This window comes from Bos javanicus, chromosome 14 (assembly GCF_032452875.1).
Source record: "Bos javanicus breed banteng chromosome 14, ARS-OSU_banteng_1.0, whole genome shotgun sequence".
NCBI lineage: Eukaryota > Metazoa > Chordata > Mammalia > Artiodactyla > Bovidae > Bos > Bos javanicus.
In genome coordinates, this window is record NC_083881.1 from 22,040,729 (window position 1) to 22,056,470 (window position 15,742).

The 15,742-nt window shown below is 39.9% G+C and overlaps 1 protein-coding gene across 5 annotated transcripts in view; it reads right to left on the reverse strand.

Moving 5' to 3' along the window:
• The window catches only part of ATP6V1H (ATPase H+ transporting V1 subunit H), a 73,911-nt gene that overhangs the window by 7,869 nt on the left and 50,300 nt on the right, over positions 1-15,742 (reverse strand). For all 5 annotated transcript variants that reach the window (XM_061438749.1, XM_061438746.1, XM_061438745.1 and 2 more), the window contains 4 exons: positions 12,735-12,913; positions 10,072-10,197; positions 9,362-9,463; positions 7,637-7,750 (listed from right to left, as the gene is read on the reverse strand). In XM_061438749.1, coding sequence (XP_061294733.1) covers positions 7,637-7,750; positions 9,362-9,463; positions 10,072-10,197; positions 12,735-12,913 — 521 coding nt within the window. The remainder of the gene's footprint in view (positions 1-7,636; positions 7,751-9,361; positions 9,464-10,071; positions 10,198-12,734; positions 12,914-15,742) is intronic.

Here is a 15,742-nt window from a genome sequence, read left to right on the forward strand (position 1 = left end):
CACTGCTTCATGGAACATTATTCCAGCTCCTGGTGGCTGAAGACATGTTATTGTGTAGATGTGAGAATAAACAGTTTAAGAACATCACAGCATGAGTCCTCAACCTATTTCCCAAATATATTTTCATCACCACTAAGTATTTCATTTTCTAATAGCATTTAAATTCAAAGACTAAACAAATTAGCAGTATCCCTGAAGAGGTGACCCACAGAATTAAAAAAAAAAAAAATCAGTGATTCTAAAAGTAGACTCTATTTACATGAATTCTGGTCCTAAGAAACAAAAACATAAGTTTTAAAAGCAGTTGTATTACAGTCTATTATGAAAGCAACTTGGGAAAAATTCACAATAACAAAGATATCTTTCCCACAGGAATTCAAGCAATCAAACCTTCACAAACTAGCTATAAAATCTAAATATCATTAGCCAAATCCAGAGTTTCTTCAACTCCAGCTTATGTTCAGAAGAGTCCAGTCCCTCCTCCCCATCACCTCTACCTTCTGTTATCCACAGAGCAGCAGTCTTAGGCACTTTATCGTTTTTCTCACACATGGTTATGATGTGCCATGCGCTGGGCCACTCAAAGCATTAGGTCTGGCAGCAAATGCACCTTTTTCTTTTTTTAGAAATGTTTTTTTGGAGCAGTTTTAGGTTCACAAAAAAATAGAGAGGAAGACACAGAGATTTCCCAGATATACCTAGTCCCCACACACATGAAGCCTCCCCCACCATGAACACCCCACATCAGAGAGTATATTTGTTACCAAGCATGAACCGACACTGACACATCTTAATCACCCAGAGTCTTAGCTCACCTAGCTCACATTTGTACACCATCCAGAGTGAGCCACCAGGTGTGCTACGACTCTGGGTGATTAAGACGTGTCACTGTTGGTTCAGGCTTGGTAACAAATGCTTGGACAAATGTGTAACGACACACGTCCATCATGATAATTTCACACAGTATTTTCAATGTCCTAAAATTCCTCTGTGCTCTGCCTGTTCATCCTTTCCCTGATTCTCACAATTGATCTTTTCACTGTCTCCACAGTTCTGCTTTCTCTAGATGCCGTATATTGGAATTATACAGTATGTAGCCTTTTCAGATTGGCTTCTTTCAGTTGTTTAGTTGCTAAGTCATGTCCAACTCTTACAGCCCCAGGGACTGTAGCCTGCCAGGCTCCTCTGTCCACGGGATTCTCCCACTCCAAGAATACTGGAGTGGGTTGCCATTTCTTTCTCCAGGGGATCTTCGCAACACAGGGATTGAACCTGGGTCTCCTGCATTGCAGACGGACTCTTTACCACTGAGCCACCTGGGAAGCCCTCTTTCACTTAAATCATAGGCCTTTAGAGTTTCTCAGTGCCTCTCCATGACTTGATAGCTCATTCCTTTTCAACACTCAATAATGGTCCACTGTCTGGACATATCACAGTCTGCTTATCCATTTACTCAAGGAAAGACATCTTGGTGGCTTCCAAAATGTCTGCTACAAACATCCATGTGCTGGGTTTTTGTGAGGATGTGAGTTTTCAAACCCTGTAGGTTAATATCAAGGCACACAACTTCTGGATCACAAGTTAAGAATATGTTCAGTTTTGTATGAAAATACCAACTGCCTTCCAAAGCAGCTGCACCATGTAGCATCCCCACCAGCAACGAATGAGGATTCCTGCTGCTCCACACCCTCACCAGCATTTGGTGCTGCCACTGTTCCAGATTTCAGCCAATCTAATAGGTGTGTGGTGTTATTTAGCTTTTGTTTTAATCTGCATTCCCCTGATGACATAAAATGTGGAGCATCTTTTCTTAATCTTACCATTAGTATATCTTCTTTGGTGAGGTGTCTGCTAAAGTCTTTGGCTCATTTTGTACTCAAGTTGTTTTCTTATTGTTGAGTTTCCGAAGTTCTTTGCAGGGAATTCCCAGTGGTTCAGTGTTTAGGACTTTGCGCTTTCACTGCCAGGGGCCCAAATTCAATCCCTGGTGGAAGAACTAAGATCCCACAAGCTGCATGGCATGGACAAACAAAAAATAAAAGTTCTTTGTATTTCAGATAAATCCTTTATCAAATATGCCTTTTGCAAACATTTTCTCCCAGTCTGTGGTTTGTTTTATTCTCTTGACATTGTCTTTCACAGAGTAGAACTTTTTAATTTTAGTGAAGTTCAACTTCTCAATTATTTCTTTCCTGAATCAGGCCTTTGGTGGTGTATCTAAAAAGACATCACCATGTCCAAGGTCACCTGGATTGTCTACATTATGTTCTACAGTTTTTATGTTCACTCTATGATCCATGTTGAGTTAGCTTTTGTAAAGGTTGTAAGGTCAGTGTCTAGGTCCTTTTTTTTTTTGGCATGTGGATGTGCAGTTGTTCCAGCGCGATCTGTTGAAAAGACTACTTTTATTTCACTGCATTGCCTTCAACTCCTCTGGCAGAGATCAGCTGATTATATTTAAGGGGCCTTATTTCTGGGCTTTCTATTCTGTTCCATTGATCTGTTTGTCTACTCTTTCACCAATACCATACTATCTTGATTACTGCAGTCTCATAGTAAGTCTTCAAGTCAAATTCTGCCTGTCCCTTGCTGGTACATAGGAAAGTGATTAACTTTTGTGTATTAACCTTATTTCCTGCAGCTTTGCTATAATTGCTTATTAGTTTCAGGAAGACTCTTTTTTTGTCAAGCCTCTAGAATTTTCTAAATGGATGATCATGTCATCTAGGAGCAAAGACTGTTTCATGTCTTCCTTTTCAATCTGGATACCATTTATTTTTTCTTATCTTAATGCTTTGGCTAGAACTTCCAGTACAAAGAAGTTGTGAGAGGAGACCTCTATGTTTTGTACCTGATCTTTATGGGAAAGATTCCAGTTTTTCAGCAATAAGTATGATGTTTGCTGAAGGGTTTTTAAAAAAATAGATATTCTTTATCATATTGAGAAAGAACTCTATTCCTAGTTTATTGAAAGTTTTTATCATGAACAGGTGTTTTATTTTGTCAGATGCTTTTTCTGCATCTATAGTTATAATCCAGGAGTTGGTGCAAACTCCAGGAATTGGTGATGGACAGGGAAGCCTGGCGTGCTGCAGTCCATGGGGTCACAAAGAGTTGGACACAACTGAGCAACTGAACTGAACTGAACTGATGGTTAAAATCATGTGATTTTTCTTCTTCTTTTTGTTGATGTGATGGATTATATTAACTGATACTCAAATGCCTAACCAGCCTTGCATATCTAGAATAAATTTTACTTGGTTTTGGTGTATGATTCTTTTTATATGTTGTTGGATTCAGTGTGTTAATATTTCATTGAGGATTTTTGTATCTATGTTCATAAGAGATTCTTGTTTATGGTTTTCTCATAATGCCTTTGTCTGGTTTTGGTATTAGGCGATGCTGGCCTCACAAAATGAGTTAGGAAGTATTCCCTCTGCTTCTCACCTCTTAAAAAGATTGCAAAGAATTGATCTAACATTTCTTCCTTAAATATTTGGTAGAATTCAATGGTGAACCCAAGTAGGCCTGGTGTTTTCTGTAGACAGCTGTGTCCAGTCTACTAATAAGTCCATCGAAGGCATTCTTCACTTCTGATACAGGATTTTTGACCTCTAACATTTCTTTTTGGTCCTTTCTTAGGATTTCTATCTCTCTGCTTAACTTGTTCATCTGTTCTTGCATGCTGTCTACTTTATCCATTAGAGTCCTAAGTATGTTAGTCATGGTTGTTTAAAGTTTCCAGCCTGATCTCCCAACATTCTCGCCATGGCTTGTTCTGATGTCTTTTTTTTCCTTTTTGGTATGCTTTGTAATATTTTCTTAATAGTTGGATTTGGTGTGCTGGGTAAAAGAAACTGTTACAAATAAATCTGAAGTAACATGGTGGTGAGGCAGGGTGAAAGTTTTTTGGAGTCCTATGATCTGGTCTCAGTCTTCACTGAACCTGGACCCTGAGATTGTGACCCTTCACAAGTGTCCCTTGGGGTTTTTCTACCCTTCTGGGTAGGAAAGGATGGTCAGAGTCTGCTGGAACTGGTCATTTCCCTTTCCCAGGTCAGTCAGACTCTCATGACACCCCAGCAGGCAGGTTAATGAATCTCCACTGAGTACAGCCTTGGTTAAGAACAAGAGCTCTGGGCTGTTTCAGAATGGTTCCTCTCCCCTTTCTGACAAAAGGCCATGGGAGTTCTTAAATATTTACTGTGGGACACTGGTCTGGCTTCTGAAGAGAACTCTCACTGTACTGGCCCACTCCCCAACCCCCCGTCTAGATCCCCTAGACTTGTGCATACTGCACCTCCTGCGATTCACCAGCCATAGTCCAGCCTCCTCCAGGCGCTGGTCCCTCACTGTCCCCTGGTCTGAGTCCTGCTCCTCTGAGCAACGACTCTGCATTCACGTGCCTCTTTAGTCTCGGCTGCAAAGTGTATCCTGTCCTCTCCTGTGGGTTCAACAAGGGTTGCTTGATTTTTCAGTCTGTTCAGCTGTTTACTTGTTCAGATGGAGTGGAGACTTCAAGCTCCATACCTGTAGAACCAGAACCAGAAGTCCCTCCTTTTCACTTTAAATGCTGGTTTCGGATCAAGTAGTTATAACCAAAAGCAATCAATACAATGCAGAACACGCCTGTAAATGACCACAGCACATACAAATCTAGTTATGCAACATGGCATATGCCGTTACAAGCACTCTTAAGAAGACAGAATGGGAGCAAAGTCCACATTCAGGGCTTATTGTAGACTCCTTTTACTTGAATTATATTTAGAATGTAATAAATAGTCTTACCTGAGAATTCCTCCACTAAAAATGTCATAAGAATAATGTGGAAAATTCCAGGCAGCCCAAGACAGACCACAATTTTCTAAATTAATTTTGGAAAATGTTAAATTTGGAAATGTCATATGTTATGGGGAACACATGTAAACCCGTGGCTGATTCATGTCAATGTATGACAAAATCACTACAATACTGTAAAGTAATTTGCCTCCAATTAAAATGAATAAATTTATTTAAAAAAAATAAAAAAATAAAATCACTTGGAATGTTATAGTAACATGATTATTAAGGCTAAAAAATTAAAACTTACTAAGGGGTTCTTCCCTTCAATTCTGTTCATAAGTAACTCTTTTAATCACTGTATTTATGGCTATGTACTTAGAGAATAACTAAAATACCCCAGTCAGATGTAAAGATTGAAGAATAAAAGCAGTATCACCCACACCCTTGGCTTTGTGAGGTCTCTCTGTTATATTATTTACCTACACATAAAAGAACTAGAGAGTCTAACACTCTTATTATTCTGCTTGAAAATAGGTTGAAAAAGAATCTAGAAACAAAGAGAAAGTTCTACACAAGATCCTCTACCTACAAAATTCAGTGTTTCTTTCCTGAAGTCCTGAGCTGTCCATATGCACATATGGCTGCTTCTGAATTAGAGGCTGATTACATTTAAAATCATTCTGTAGGAGAGAAACGATGACATTGTATGATGTTAGATTATAACACAGAAGCTGAGGGTCTATACAAAAGTTCTCTAGACTGAGTTGTCATTGCTTGTATCTATTTTGCCAAATTCATGAATATAAAAATCCAGTCTTGTTCAAAAGAACGAGGGACATACCAGGAACTGCATGTGGGGATGGGAAGGCCAGAGCCTGCACATCCACTCAGCAGGGCCATGGGTGGGACTGGCCCTTTCAAGGCTCCCTGAACTACAGGCACCCCAGTGTATGCCTACTGTCCCCTCCTTCCATTCTGGCCCCCACATCCCACCCACATCAGTTGGGGCTACATGTAACCCATTATTCCATACACACAGGTGTCCAGTGGAGGGGGCAATGCTGGCTACTCTATGTCATCCAAGTCACAGAAATAATCCAGAAATCAGTCATAAACTCCTGACAAAGAAGTGAGCAATATTTTCACATGATACTGTAAAGCTCTACATTCCATGTTCCATAAACCAGGGGTAAATCCATCTCTGCATCACCAAGAAAAGTGAACTGAACCCCTCAGAGCAGAATCCGAATTGAGAACCAGAGACAATCCAGGTCCATGATTTCCTAAGTTTCTAGTTTATACTCAAAATGTAATTTTAGACTTAAAACCAAAAAACCATTCTCCACAGTAAAAAAGAAATGCTAACTTTACTAAATCTACAATTATGATTTAGTCTGATCAACAGAAAGCTTGGGAATAATGAAACACCAAAAACCTAAAAATGATTTATGGCAGAAAAGTCAAACAGTAAACCAGGAGAGCACTGGAACTCTGGAAACCGGGCCTCAGAGCAAAGCAATAACAGAGAAAACATGCTCGATACCGTCAGGAAACACTACTGCTGCTGCCACTCAGACAGACTCATATTCTTTACCCATAGCTGTGTTTTAATTAGTTTCAATATTTCTGTTACTGTGTTGTACTAAAATACACCATTTCTAAAAATTTGTTTTAATTAAACCAAGACAAACTAAATGCTCAGAGGAAATCAAATCAATTATGTTTTCAGGTTTTATTTGGTGTGAAACATCTTCTAAAAACCAGTACCATGGTTTAGTTAAAAAGCCTCTATTTTAGGAAAGTAGAGCAGTAGGCTTTACCAGCTTGGTTACCTGCATAAAGATACTGACTCAAAATCCTTTTACATTTGGAAATAATGCTGCCAAAGGTTTTCCTTTCCTTTCCTTTCCTTTCCTTCCAAATGACATTCTATTTGGTCTCACACCAATTTGACGTTGAATAACTTGCTACTACTGGAGCAGTTTACATCCTCTGGCACAAAGTGCCATAGAAACGTGTCTGTCACAACAAACGCTACAGTCTGATCAACTGTGGATTCTAATCCACAGTTAGAATTCTTTCTAACTGGATTCTAATCTTCATATGAAAATTCTTTTAATAAAGTACAGGAAAGCTTCTCCACTAAAGAGGATTTATCATAATTAAAACACTAAAGCTAAAATATTTTGGCACGTAACTAGAGAAAAGGGGGAGAAAGGATATTCTCTAATTGGCTAGTCAATAATAAAGAGCAAATAAACCAGTTACTGGCCATAAAAAAATTTACTTTTCCTTTTGTAATCCTACATCAAAAAATTTACTGGGAAACTAAATCAAATTCCTAAATTCAAGACAAAGTTTTCAAATTTTAAATGTTTCATCTTTAATGCATGATCATTTGAACAATAAAATTCTCAACCAAAAAATTTTCTCCATTGCCAAAGGGAACACTCTAGTGTTCTATGCCATACTCAGCTTTTTTTTCACATCATAAATGCAATTTAAAAAATGAAAACGCTGAACAATAAACTTTTCAAGAGAAATAATAACTATTTAAATGGAATTATTATTAACAAGACAAGAATTATACTTCAGCAACCCTACTGAACCTGACAAAGGATGAGACGGTTGGATGGCATCACCAACTCAACAGACAGACTGAACAACAAACTACTTTGCACATGCGTTTTTTGAGAACATTAATGCAGTTGTTTTCTAAACTATCACAACACTGCTCTGAATGGCTAAAATCTACTTCTAGGTATTAATCTAAATCACTGCTCTTCAAAACCAGCGCTCACGAGAGCGTTTCCTTAAGAACATGTGGATGGGGCCGGGGGCCGGGGGCACCTACCAGTTGTGCACCATGAGCTTCTGTACAGCCAGGAGGGCGTTGTAGCGCACCTGCTGGTCCTCATGGTGCATGTGGTTCATCACCAGCTGCTTCCCACCCAGCTGTTCGATGACCCTGCAGGACAGAAGCCACGCAGTGAACACGCGGCAGTTGACTTTCCAATGCCTGCTGTTAGTCACAGACAGCCCCAGCCCTCAGCCGCCCAGGAGTCTCACAAAGAGAAGTTACCGTACTGGTAAGTAAACAACACACATCTTTTTAAAACACCATTTCTCCCAAATCACAGATTTGAAGCATTCGTACATTCTCTCTTGAACTCCTAATAATAAATCCAATTGTTATCCTCATTTCCTAGTCTGGGCAAATATGATCAATCTGGACTGCTAGGGTAATCTAGATTATAGTGCTCCAGGCAGTTGAGTATTAAGTTCTTTATTACCAGCATTTGTGGCTTGCTTAAAAATTAGTATACTGCATACCACATAACAGCTGAAATAATATCAGATCAATAATAAGCCCAGCAGCTGCCATTCTGGGAGCCAGATACAGGCTCAGAAGCAGGCGGCAGGGAACACGAGGTTAAAAAACACCTCATAGAAGCCATGTTAATTTCCTGAGAAAGACTCGATTTGTTAAGATATCTGCCCTTTCCTGCAATGATGGAGTATGCCATTACGACCTGCTGGGCAGTAAAAGAGATGAGAGATTCCTCTTGACAAAAGCACCATGAGGACTGACAATCACACCGCTGTTGCTGCCCCCCTGCAACACCCTGAAAAATTCAGTTACTACAGACACAAAAGCGAAACGTAAACAGTTGTTGCATCACAAATGGAAGAAAGGACCCTTTTGTCTGCCAGGGCAGGGCCCTGCAAAGAGCCAGTGGGTGTCTAAAATCCAGCCCAGCAGTGTGGGTGCCTGGTGGCCAACACCACCACACAGTCAATGGCTGGGACCCCTTAGTGTGGCAAGGCTGGCGGTGGTACAAGACAACCTAGAGGGAAGCACACGGGTTGGGGTGACAGAGAGGCTTCACCTGGAGACCTTCTTGTATGTTATTTTTAGAACATCTTTTTTTTTTTAATGTACTGTATTGAGAAAAAAAAAATGTGTAGTATAATTATATCCAGTTTTTATGAGTGCTTGTCCCATGCCAGGTACTATGGATTAAAACACCACCTTACCTAACACACCAGCTCAGTCCTTTATCAACTACATTATAGTAGCTCAGTCATCCAATCTAGCAAATTCTTTACTGCCACTGAGGACAAGGAACCCCCATTTGTGGTGCTGATGTGGGGACTGAAGGATAGGAAGCTGATGTGATTATTTTCCCCAAAAAAGAGCTTCTTCCATCACATTCATTCATCCTACTCAGTTCAATAACAATTCAATATTATAACAAATAACAGTAATAATCGAAAAATCACCAGTACTCATGAAATGGCTTTTAAATTACAGCATACAAACCAAAGAAAATCCTGAACGTGAATTTTCTAGTGAGATCTCTATTGGCTAAGGCACAGCTGTGTTCCACACATGTGCTTCTATTCTTATACCACCCATTTTTAATTAGGTTTAAAATTGATCCCCAGCGTTATGGTCACCTTGATACCACTTACGCCATCATCTCCCAGCTGAATGACTCTACTCTACAGGAGTGTGTGAGTTAGGACCCTTGCTGACCATCTCAGGGCACCTGAGGTAACCAGGTTCCTCCCTTACCGCTTGCCTCGTGGGTAATGGCGCACATACTCCCCAACGTCATGGGCAGCAACAGCTAGGACTTGGGGATCGTCAGACACCTCCAGAAGTTTGGTCAAAATTCTGAAATAAATTTAATTCAAAGAGAGACTGATTTCTAATCCTTTTCTAGAGCACAAGAGAACACAGGTATAATGCTGATATTTTCTCAAAAATGTACATTTACAAATATAACCGTATTTTCTACAAGTTTCACATTACACACAGTACACTGCACATGCTTTATTGAACATAAGTCAGCAGGCTTCAGACCTTTTAAACGCACATAACAGGTCACTTTCAGATTCATAATGTCCACTGCCCACAAGTCCCACAATATCAGGGGGAGACTGGGAGGGAAAACTGCAGGTGGCACACGAGGAGATCTCAGGGCAGTGAAACACTTCCGTGTGACACAGAACATGTTTAGAATACTTACAGGATTCCTACAAAATGGGGAAACAAACCAACAACAACAACAATACCTGAACGGGCATTTCTCCTGGGAAAAAGATAACCCAAATGGCCAATAAGCACATGAAAAGGTATTCAACCACATTAGTAAGCAAGAAAATATATGTTAAAACCATGGACTATCTAAAAACTTAAAGGACAAAAATATGTCCATGAGTATGTGGAATGATGGAGTTTATTTAGCATGTAAACTGGAATTAACTGAATGTGAAACTTACTTCAAGAGCTCATAATTCTTTTCATTTAACCTCGCAGCATTCTCTCTCCAAAATTTCTCAGATTTGTGCACAGGACTCCACTCCAACCTTCCAGACTTAAGTTCTGAACTGTATTCATCGAATGAACTATAAAAATTTTGAAAGAATTCAAAGTTTATAAGAATCTGAGAGATACTCCAAAATGTAAAAAACGTAGAACATCTTCACTAATGATTTAACTATAGAGACTGAGCATCCTCTATATATTATCCCTAAAAAAGTTTAAACAGCTTAAATCATCTTCAGCAAGCCACAGGAAACTGATTCAGAGCACTGAGGTCCAACGTTTCTGTCAAATTTGAATACTCGTCATGAGACGTTAAAAGGAGCACTTGTTTCCAAAATCCTTACTCTAATACACACATGAATATATGTCACTGAAATATCTGATAATTTAGCATTGTTTCTACCACGCCACTTAAAAACTGTATTTAACAGACCACTCAATATGTTAGGATACATTTATGTAAACAGTGTATTACTTTAACATAAAATAAAGTAGTACATTCTATTATATTTTAAATGTCAAACTATGATATGGCACTACAAAAATAAAAACACATACCTCAGGACAATATTTTTAACCGTGATTATCAACAATGTAGAGACAATTCACTAATTGAATTAGCCCACTATAGATTAATAATAGAAATAAAACCTCTGTACATGGAACAAATTGAAATGCATTTTAATTCAAAAATTATTCACTATGCCTATGTGCTACATCGCTTCAGTTGTGCCCGACTCTTTGAGACCCTATGGACTACAGCCCACCAGGCTCCTGTCCATGGGATTGTTGTTTTTGCTTTGGCTCCGTCTCTCCATTCTTTCTGGATTTATTTCTCCACTGATCTCCAGTAGCATACTGGGCACCTATCGACCTGGGGAGTTCATCTTTCAGTGTCCTATCTTTTTGCCTTTTCATACTGTTCATGGGGTTCTCAAGGCAAGAATACTGAAGTGGTGTGCCATTCCCTTCTCCAGTGGACCACATTTTGTCAGAACTCTCCACCATGACCCGTCCATCTTGGGTGGCCCTACACGGTACGGCTCAGAGTTTCATTGAGTTAGACAAGGCTGTGTGGTCCGTGTGATCAGATGGGTTAGTTTTCTGTGACTGTGGCTTTCAGTCAGAAGAATCAGTAAGTAGTAAAAATTGGCTGCTGCTGCTAAGTCGCTTCAGTTGTGTCCGACTCTGTGCGACCCCATAGACAGCAGCCCACCAGGCTCCCCCGTCCCTGGGATTCTCCAGGCAAGAACACTGGAGTAGGTTGCCATTTCCTTCTCCAATGCATGAAAGGGAAAAGTGAAAGTGAAGTCATTCAGTCCTGTCCGACTCTTCGTGACCCCATGGTCTGCAGCCTACCAGGCTCCTCCGTCCATGGGATTTTCCAGGCAAGAGTACTGGAGTGGGGTGCCATTGCCTTCTCCAAAATTGGCTAGTATGGATTAAATAATTTAGAAAGCTATCATTAATCTTATTTATTTTTAAAAGGATCTCAAATCATTATTACAGAAGAACTAATGATAATTTTTAAAAATAAACATAATAAAATGGAATTTATATAAACTGCAAGCCCATGGCTGGCCTATTATACTACAAAGAGAAAACTCATTCGGCTTTCTTTCATAAAACTCTGTATAAACAACTGATGCAGGTGACAGCTCCCACCTCGACAAAGGCATTTGGGCCTGGAGACTACGGGCTGCACTGAGTTATCTGGTAAATACATTCCCAGAGCACACATTACACTGAAGGCATGTGCTGGACACCTCACGGAAAATCCTACAAGATTAGAACGTTTATCACTATTTTACCAAAAGGAAAACTGAGACTTCAAAATGTCAAGAAACTTGTTCAAGGCCACACGTGGACAAATTAGCCTAATAATCAAACCCCAAACCCCAACTCTTCTTAGTAAATAACTCTCTTTCCAGAATGTGTCAGTACTTTAAAAACAAAGAATGCATGGGTTAACGGGGAAAACTGTCAAACTAGTATTAAACAAAAAAGAACCAAGACCAGAAGAATATGTGGAACCCATTTGCATTTGTGTGTTGGGGGTGGGGGCTAGAAGGTGTTTAGAAATCAGAGTGTGGGGGGAGGAGGTGGGGAAGATAGGGAAGTGGCCTGGAGTCCCATCTGGACTGCAATAAGCGAGGGATTTTTCTTTTTACTGCATGTACATCACTTGCATAATTTTTTAATATAAACAATAAAGCAACAGAAACTTAAAAAAAAAGCATGAAAAAAAATACTCTTTCCCTATATGAGCAAACCTCCTCCATAAATGAAATGACTGCTGCTTAAAAAAATATTCTAAACCGGCAGATTCCCAGAGGGTGGCATCCACAACCTGAGGGAGAACAGTGGCTGGGATTTCAGACCACAGAGAATGGTGGGTTCTCCCCCCAGAAGAGGAGAGAACACACACAGCTCTGACCAACTGTCTGCACGGTGATGAGCCAGTGTTTCCATGTCCCTCAGTTTTCAACAGAAGACACCGCGTTTTAGCGCAATCTTCTAAGTTCGCAGTTAGTAACAAATTGAGACTTCCTTAAAATAGGAGGCCAGGCAACAGCCCAGGATACCCAGCCCATGAGAATCAAAGAGGACAGCACACCTGAGATCCTGGACACTCTCACCGAGCTTCTCCAAGAGAAACTTTATATCCTCACTGATGTCTTCGTCGTCGTACTTCTGCTGCTCCAAATTCTCCAGCTGTTTCAGGACTTTGCACTGAATCATCGCCAGGGCATACTCTTGGCGAGTTTCTCGTTCAATTGACTTTTCTAAGAAGTTCTGGGTTAGATGGAGACACGATGAGAAATGATGTAACCTGTTATGTGATATTGTCTACACCTGCCTTCCCACCCTCTCTCCTCCACCGGTTCTCAGGGTACCCATCACCTTAAGTGGATGCCTGCGTCACAAACTCTGACTTCTTGCCTGAGCTCCTGTCCCACCTCAGGAGCACTCTTCTGATTCCTTCTCTCTACTGTCTTCACTAAACATTTTAAATTATTCCCCCAGACAAGCCTCAAAACCCTGCACACATTTACAACAGTGCCATCCCTATCTTTGGTCACAGCCCTGCTCCTGGGGGCACCACTATGAACATTCCGTTCATCAGCCACACAAAGCCCGAAGGATGCTAAGAAAGACTACTTTCTCAGTATCCCCTAGTTCTCAATCAGTGACCTTTTTCTCCCCCACATCAACCTATCAGTGCACACAGGACAGCAATAAAGAACTTGCTTGCTTCAACAATTATCAGAAGCAATTTTCTGTTTTTAGGAGTACTTATGAAAGCAGCAAAAGAATCTACGTATTTCTAAAGATAAACTGTTTACTGAATTAGCCAATGTTTCTAAGCAAGTGCCATGCCCATGCTCAGGTCTGGAATAAGGACAAACAAGCTCGCAAGAAAGCCACTTCAACAAAGGTGGCAAGGAAGGCCTGTCTAATCCCCTCCCCCACATTCCCACACAAATCCTGCAATAACAATTCTAAATCAACTGTACCAAAATTTTAATCTTCTTTATTTCTGCAAGGATGTTACATTTCTACCAATTATGCTAAATAAATGCAGAGAGGCTCTGGCTTAGCCTATGAAAATCAGTAAGATCCATCCCCACCAGAACTCTAATGATGTTTTTTCACAGAAACAGAAAAACAATCCTGAAATCTAGTTGGAAACACAAAAGCCTCCAAATGTCCACAGCAATCTTGAGAAAGAAGAACAAAGCTAGAAAGGTCACACTTCCTGATTTCAAACTAAATTACAAGGCTATAGTGATCAAAACAGGATGGCACTGGCATAAAACAGATACACAGACCAATGACACAGAACAGAGGGCCTCTCTGAAGGGGTTATGACTGTGAACTATCTGTAGAGAATATGCAAGTCTATGCATGTCTGTGTCTGTGTGTGTGTATACGTATGTGGGTGTGAATTAAACATCATAGTTAACACAAGCTAATATAAATCCAAATTCAACTGGGTGGTGTTTCTTCCCAAGCCTTCCCAAGCTTTCATGCAGTCATAAAATATAATTTATTTTATTATCTGACATATTAAGTAGGGTCTGGACTAAGCAGAACCAAAAAAGAGAAAGAAAATTCACAACGGATGAAGAACTCTAGACAACAAATACAGCCCCGAGTGTCTTTCTCAGTCACAAGCCTCAGAACATTCTAATTTATTTTAGAAACAAAAGACTGACATATCAAGTTAACCGAAGGAATAACATTTATGGAGACCTGGAGTTCAGCACCTGCTATGAATAAGTGAGACCGACATTTTCAAAAATAAAATTTCACCCAGCCAAATGAAAAAAAAACAAAAACAAAAACAGCTGCTATATTTCTTCAGCTCACAGCAGCTCAGCAAACTTCCTAAAGTCTTCAGCGTAAAAATTTTCTTCCTCAGGATGTGGGGAGAAATGTATAATTAGATGATCCTCAAACAACCTCACCAGTGAAATCTTTATCAAAGGTTATAGGAATTTGAGGATTAAAAAAAAAAAGTCATTTTCATTTTTTTCACCTATTTGATAGTCTAAATCAAATGGCTTTACTATGTCCTTACTAATGGCTCGATTTTAACTCAGTTATGTACATCAAAGTTTTGAATGTCTAAGGATGTTTTTCTGATATTCAGTCTTCAGTCTAATCATACAATGACTATATTGTCCCAGTTCAGTAAGGAGAGTCTAAAAAACTAATATACCTATCAATAGATTGGGTCTATTTTAAACACTCTGAAATTCAAGTTGGACAACAGAAGTCCAGAAATTAACGTAAGTTCCATGCATTGTGTATAGGTAAAAAAATTGAATCTGCAAATAAAGTTTAAATAAGATTGTTAAATCTTGCTAAATATTAGTAAAACATTTGTGCTGCCTCTTCTAAATCTAACAGAATAGCCCTTGACCTCTGCCTAGGTGCCACATTAACCTAGAATGCAATTCATAGAGGTGGGGGTTAAAGAGGCAGATGGCTATTATTTTGTGTTTTTATGGACAGAAAAGGAGGAAGAGAAATATTTCCTGTATATTTACTCTTGCCAGGCCCTTTGTCTGTTACTTCATTGAATCCTTAACCAATGCTGAAGTGAGTTAAGTTTCACTCAACACTTTCTATAGACGGAGGAATCAGCTCTGAGAGCTCACACCACCCTCCCATCCAGCCATGCTGGGACTCACTCCAGGTCTGTCCACTCCAGAGCCAACAATCTTGCTAACACACCACGTGGAAAGGAAAACTAGAAAAGAGCTACACTATCCTACTTCTAAGATGTCCATAAAAAGCTGATCAACAATCTGGAGAGCTCCCAAATCAGGGCCAAAGAAAACAAAGAATCTCAGTCTGGCTGTACACTTCCTGTGACTTTTTGAACACTGTGACTTCTACAGAGTCCAGCATGGCCCCCTGCACCCTCAACTTCCCGGTCTGTTTAAGGGAAGATGCTGACTGAGGTCGTGGCCAAAATCCTAACATCCTAAGAGGACAACTTCACTGCTCAAAGTAACTGATGATCTCTAAAGCTGTCTTAGAAATGACTGCTGGTCAGCAGACCCAGGATCAGAAATACAACTCCCTTCTAAAAGAAGGGCCCAGGACAGAAAA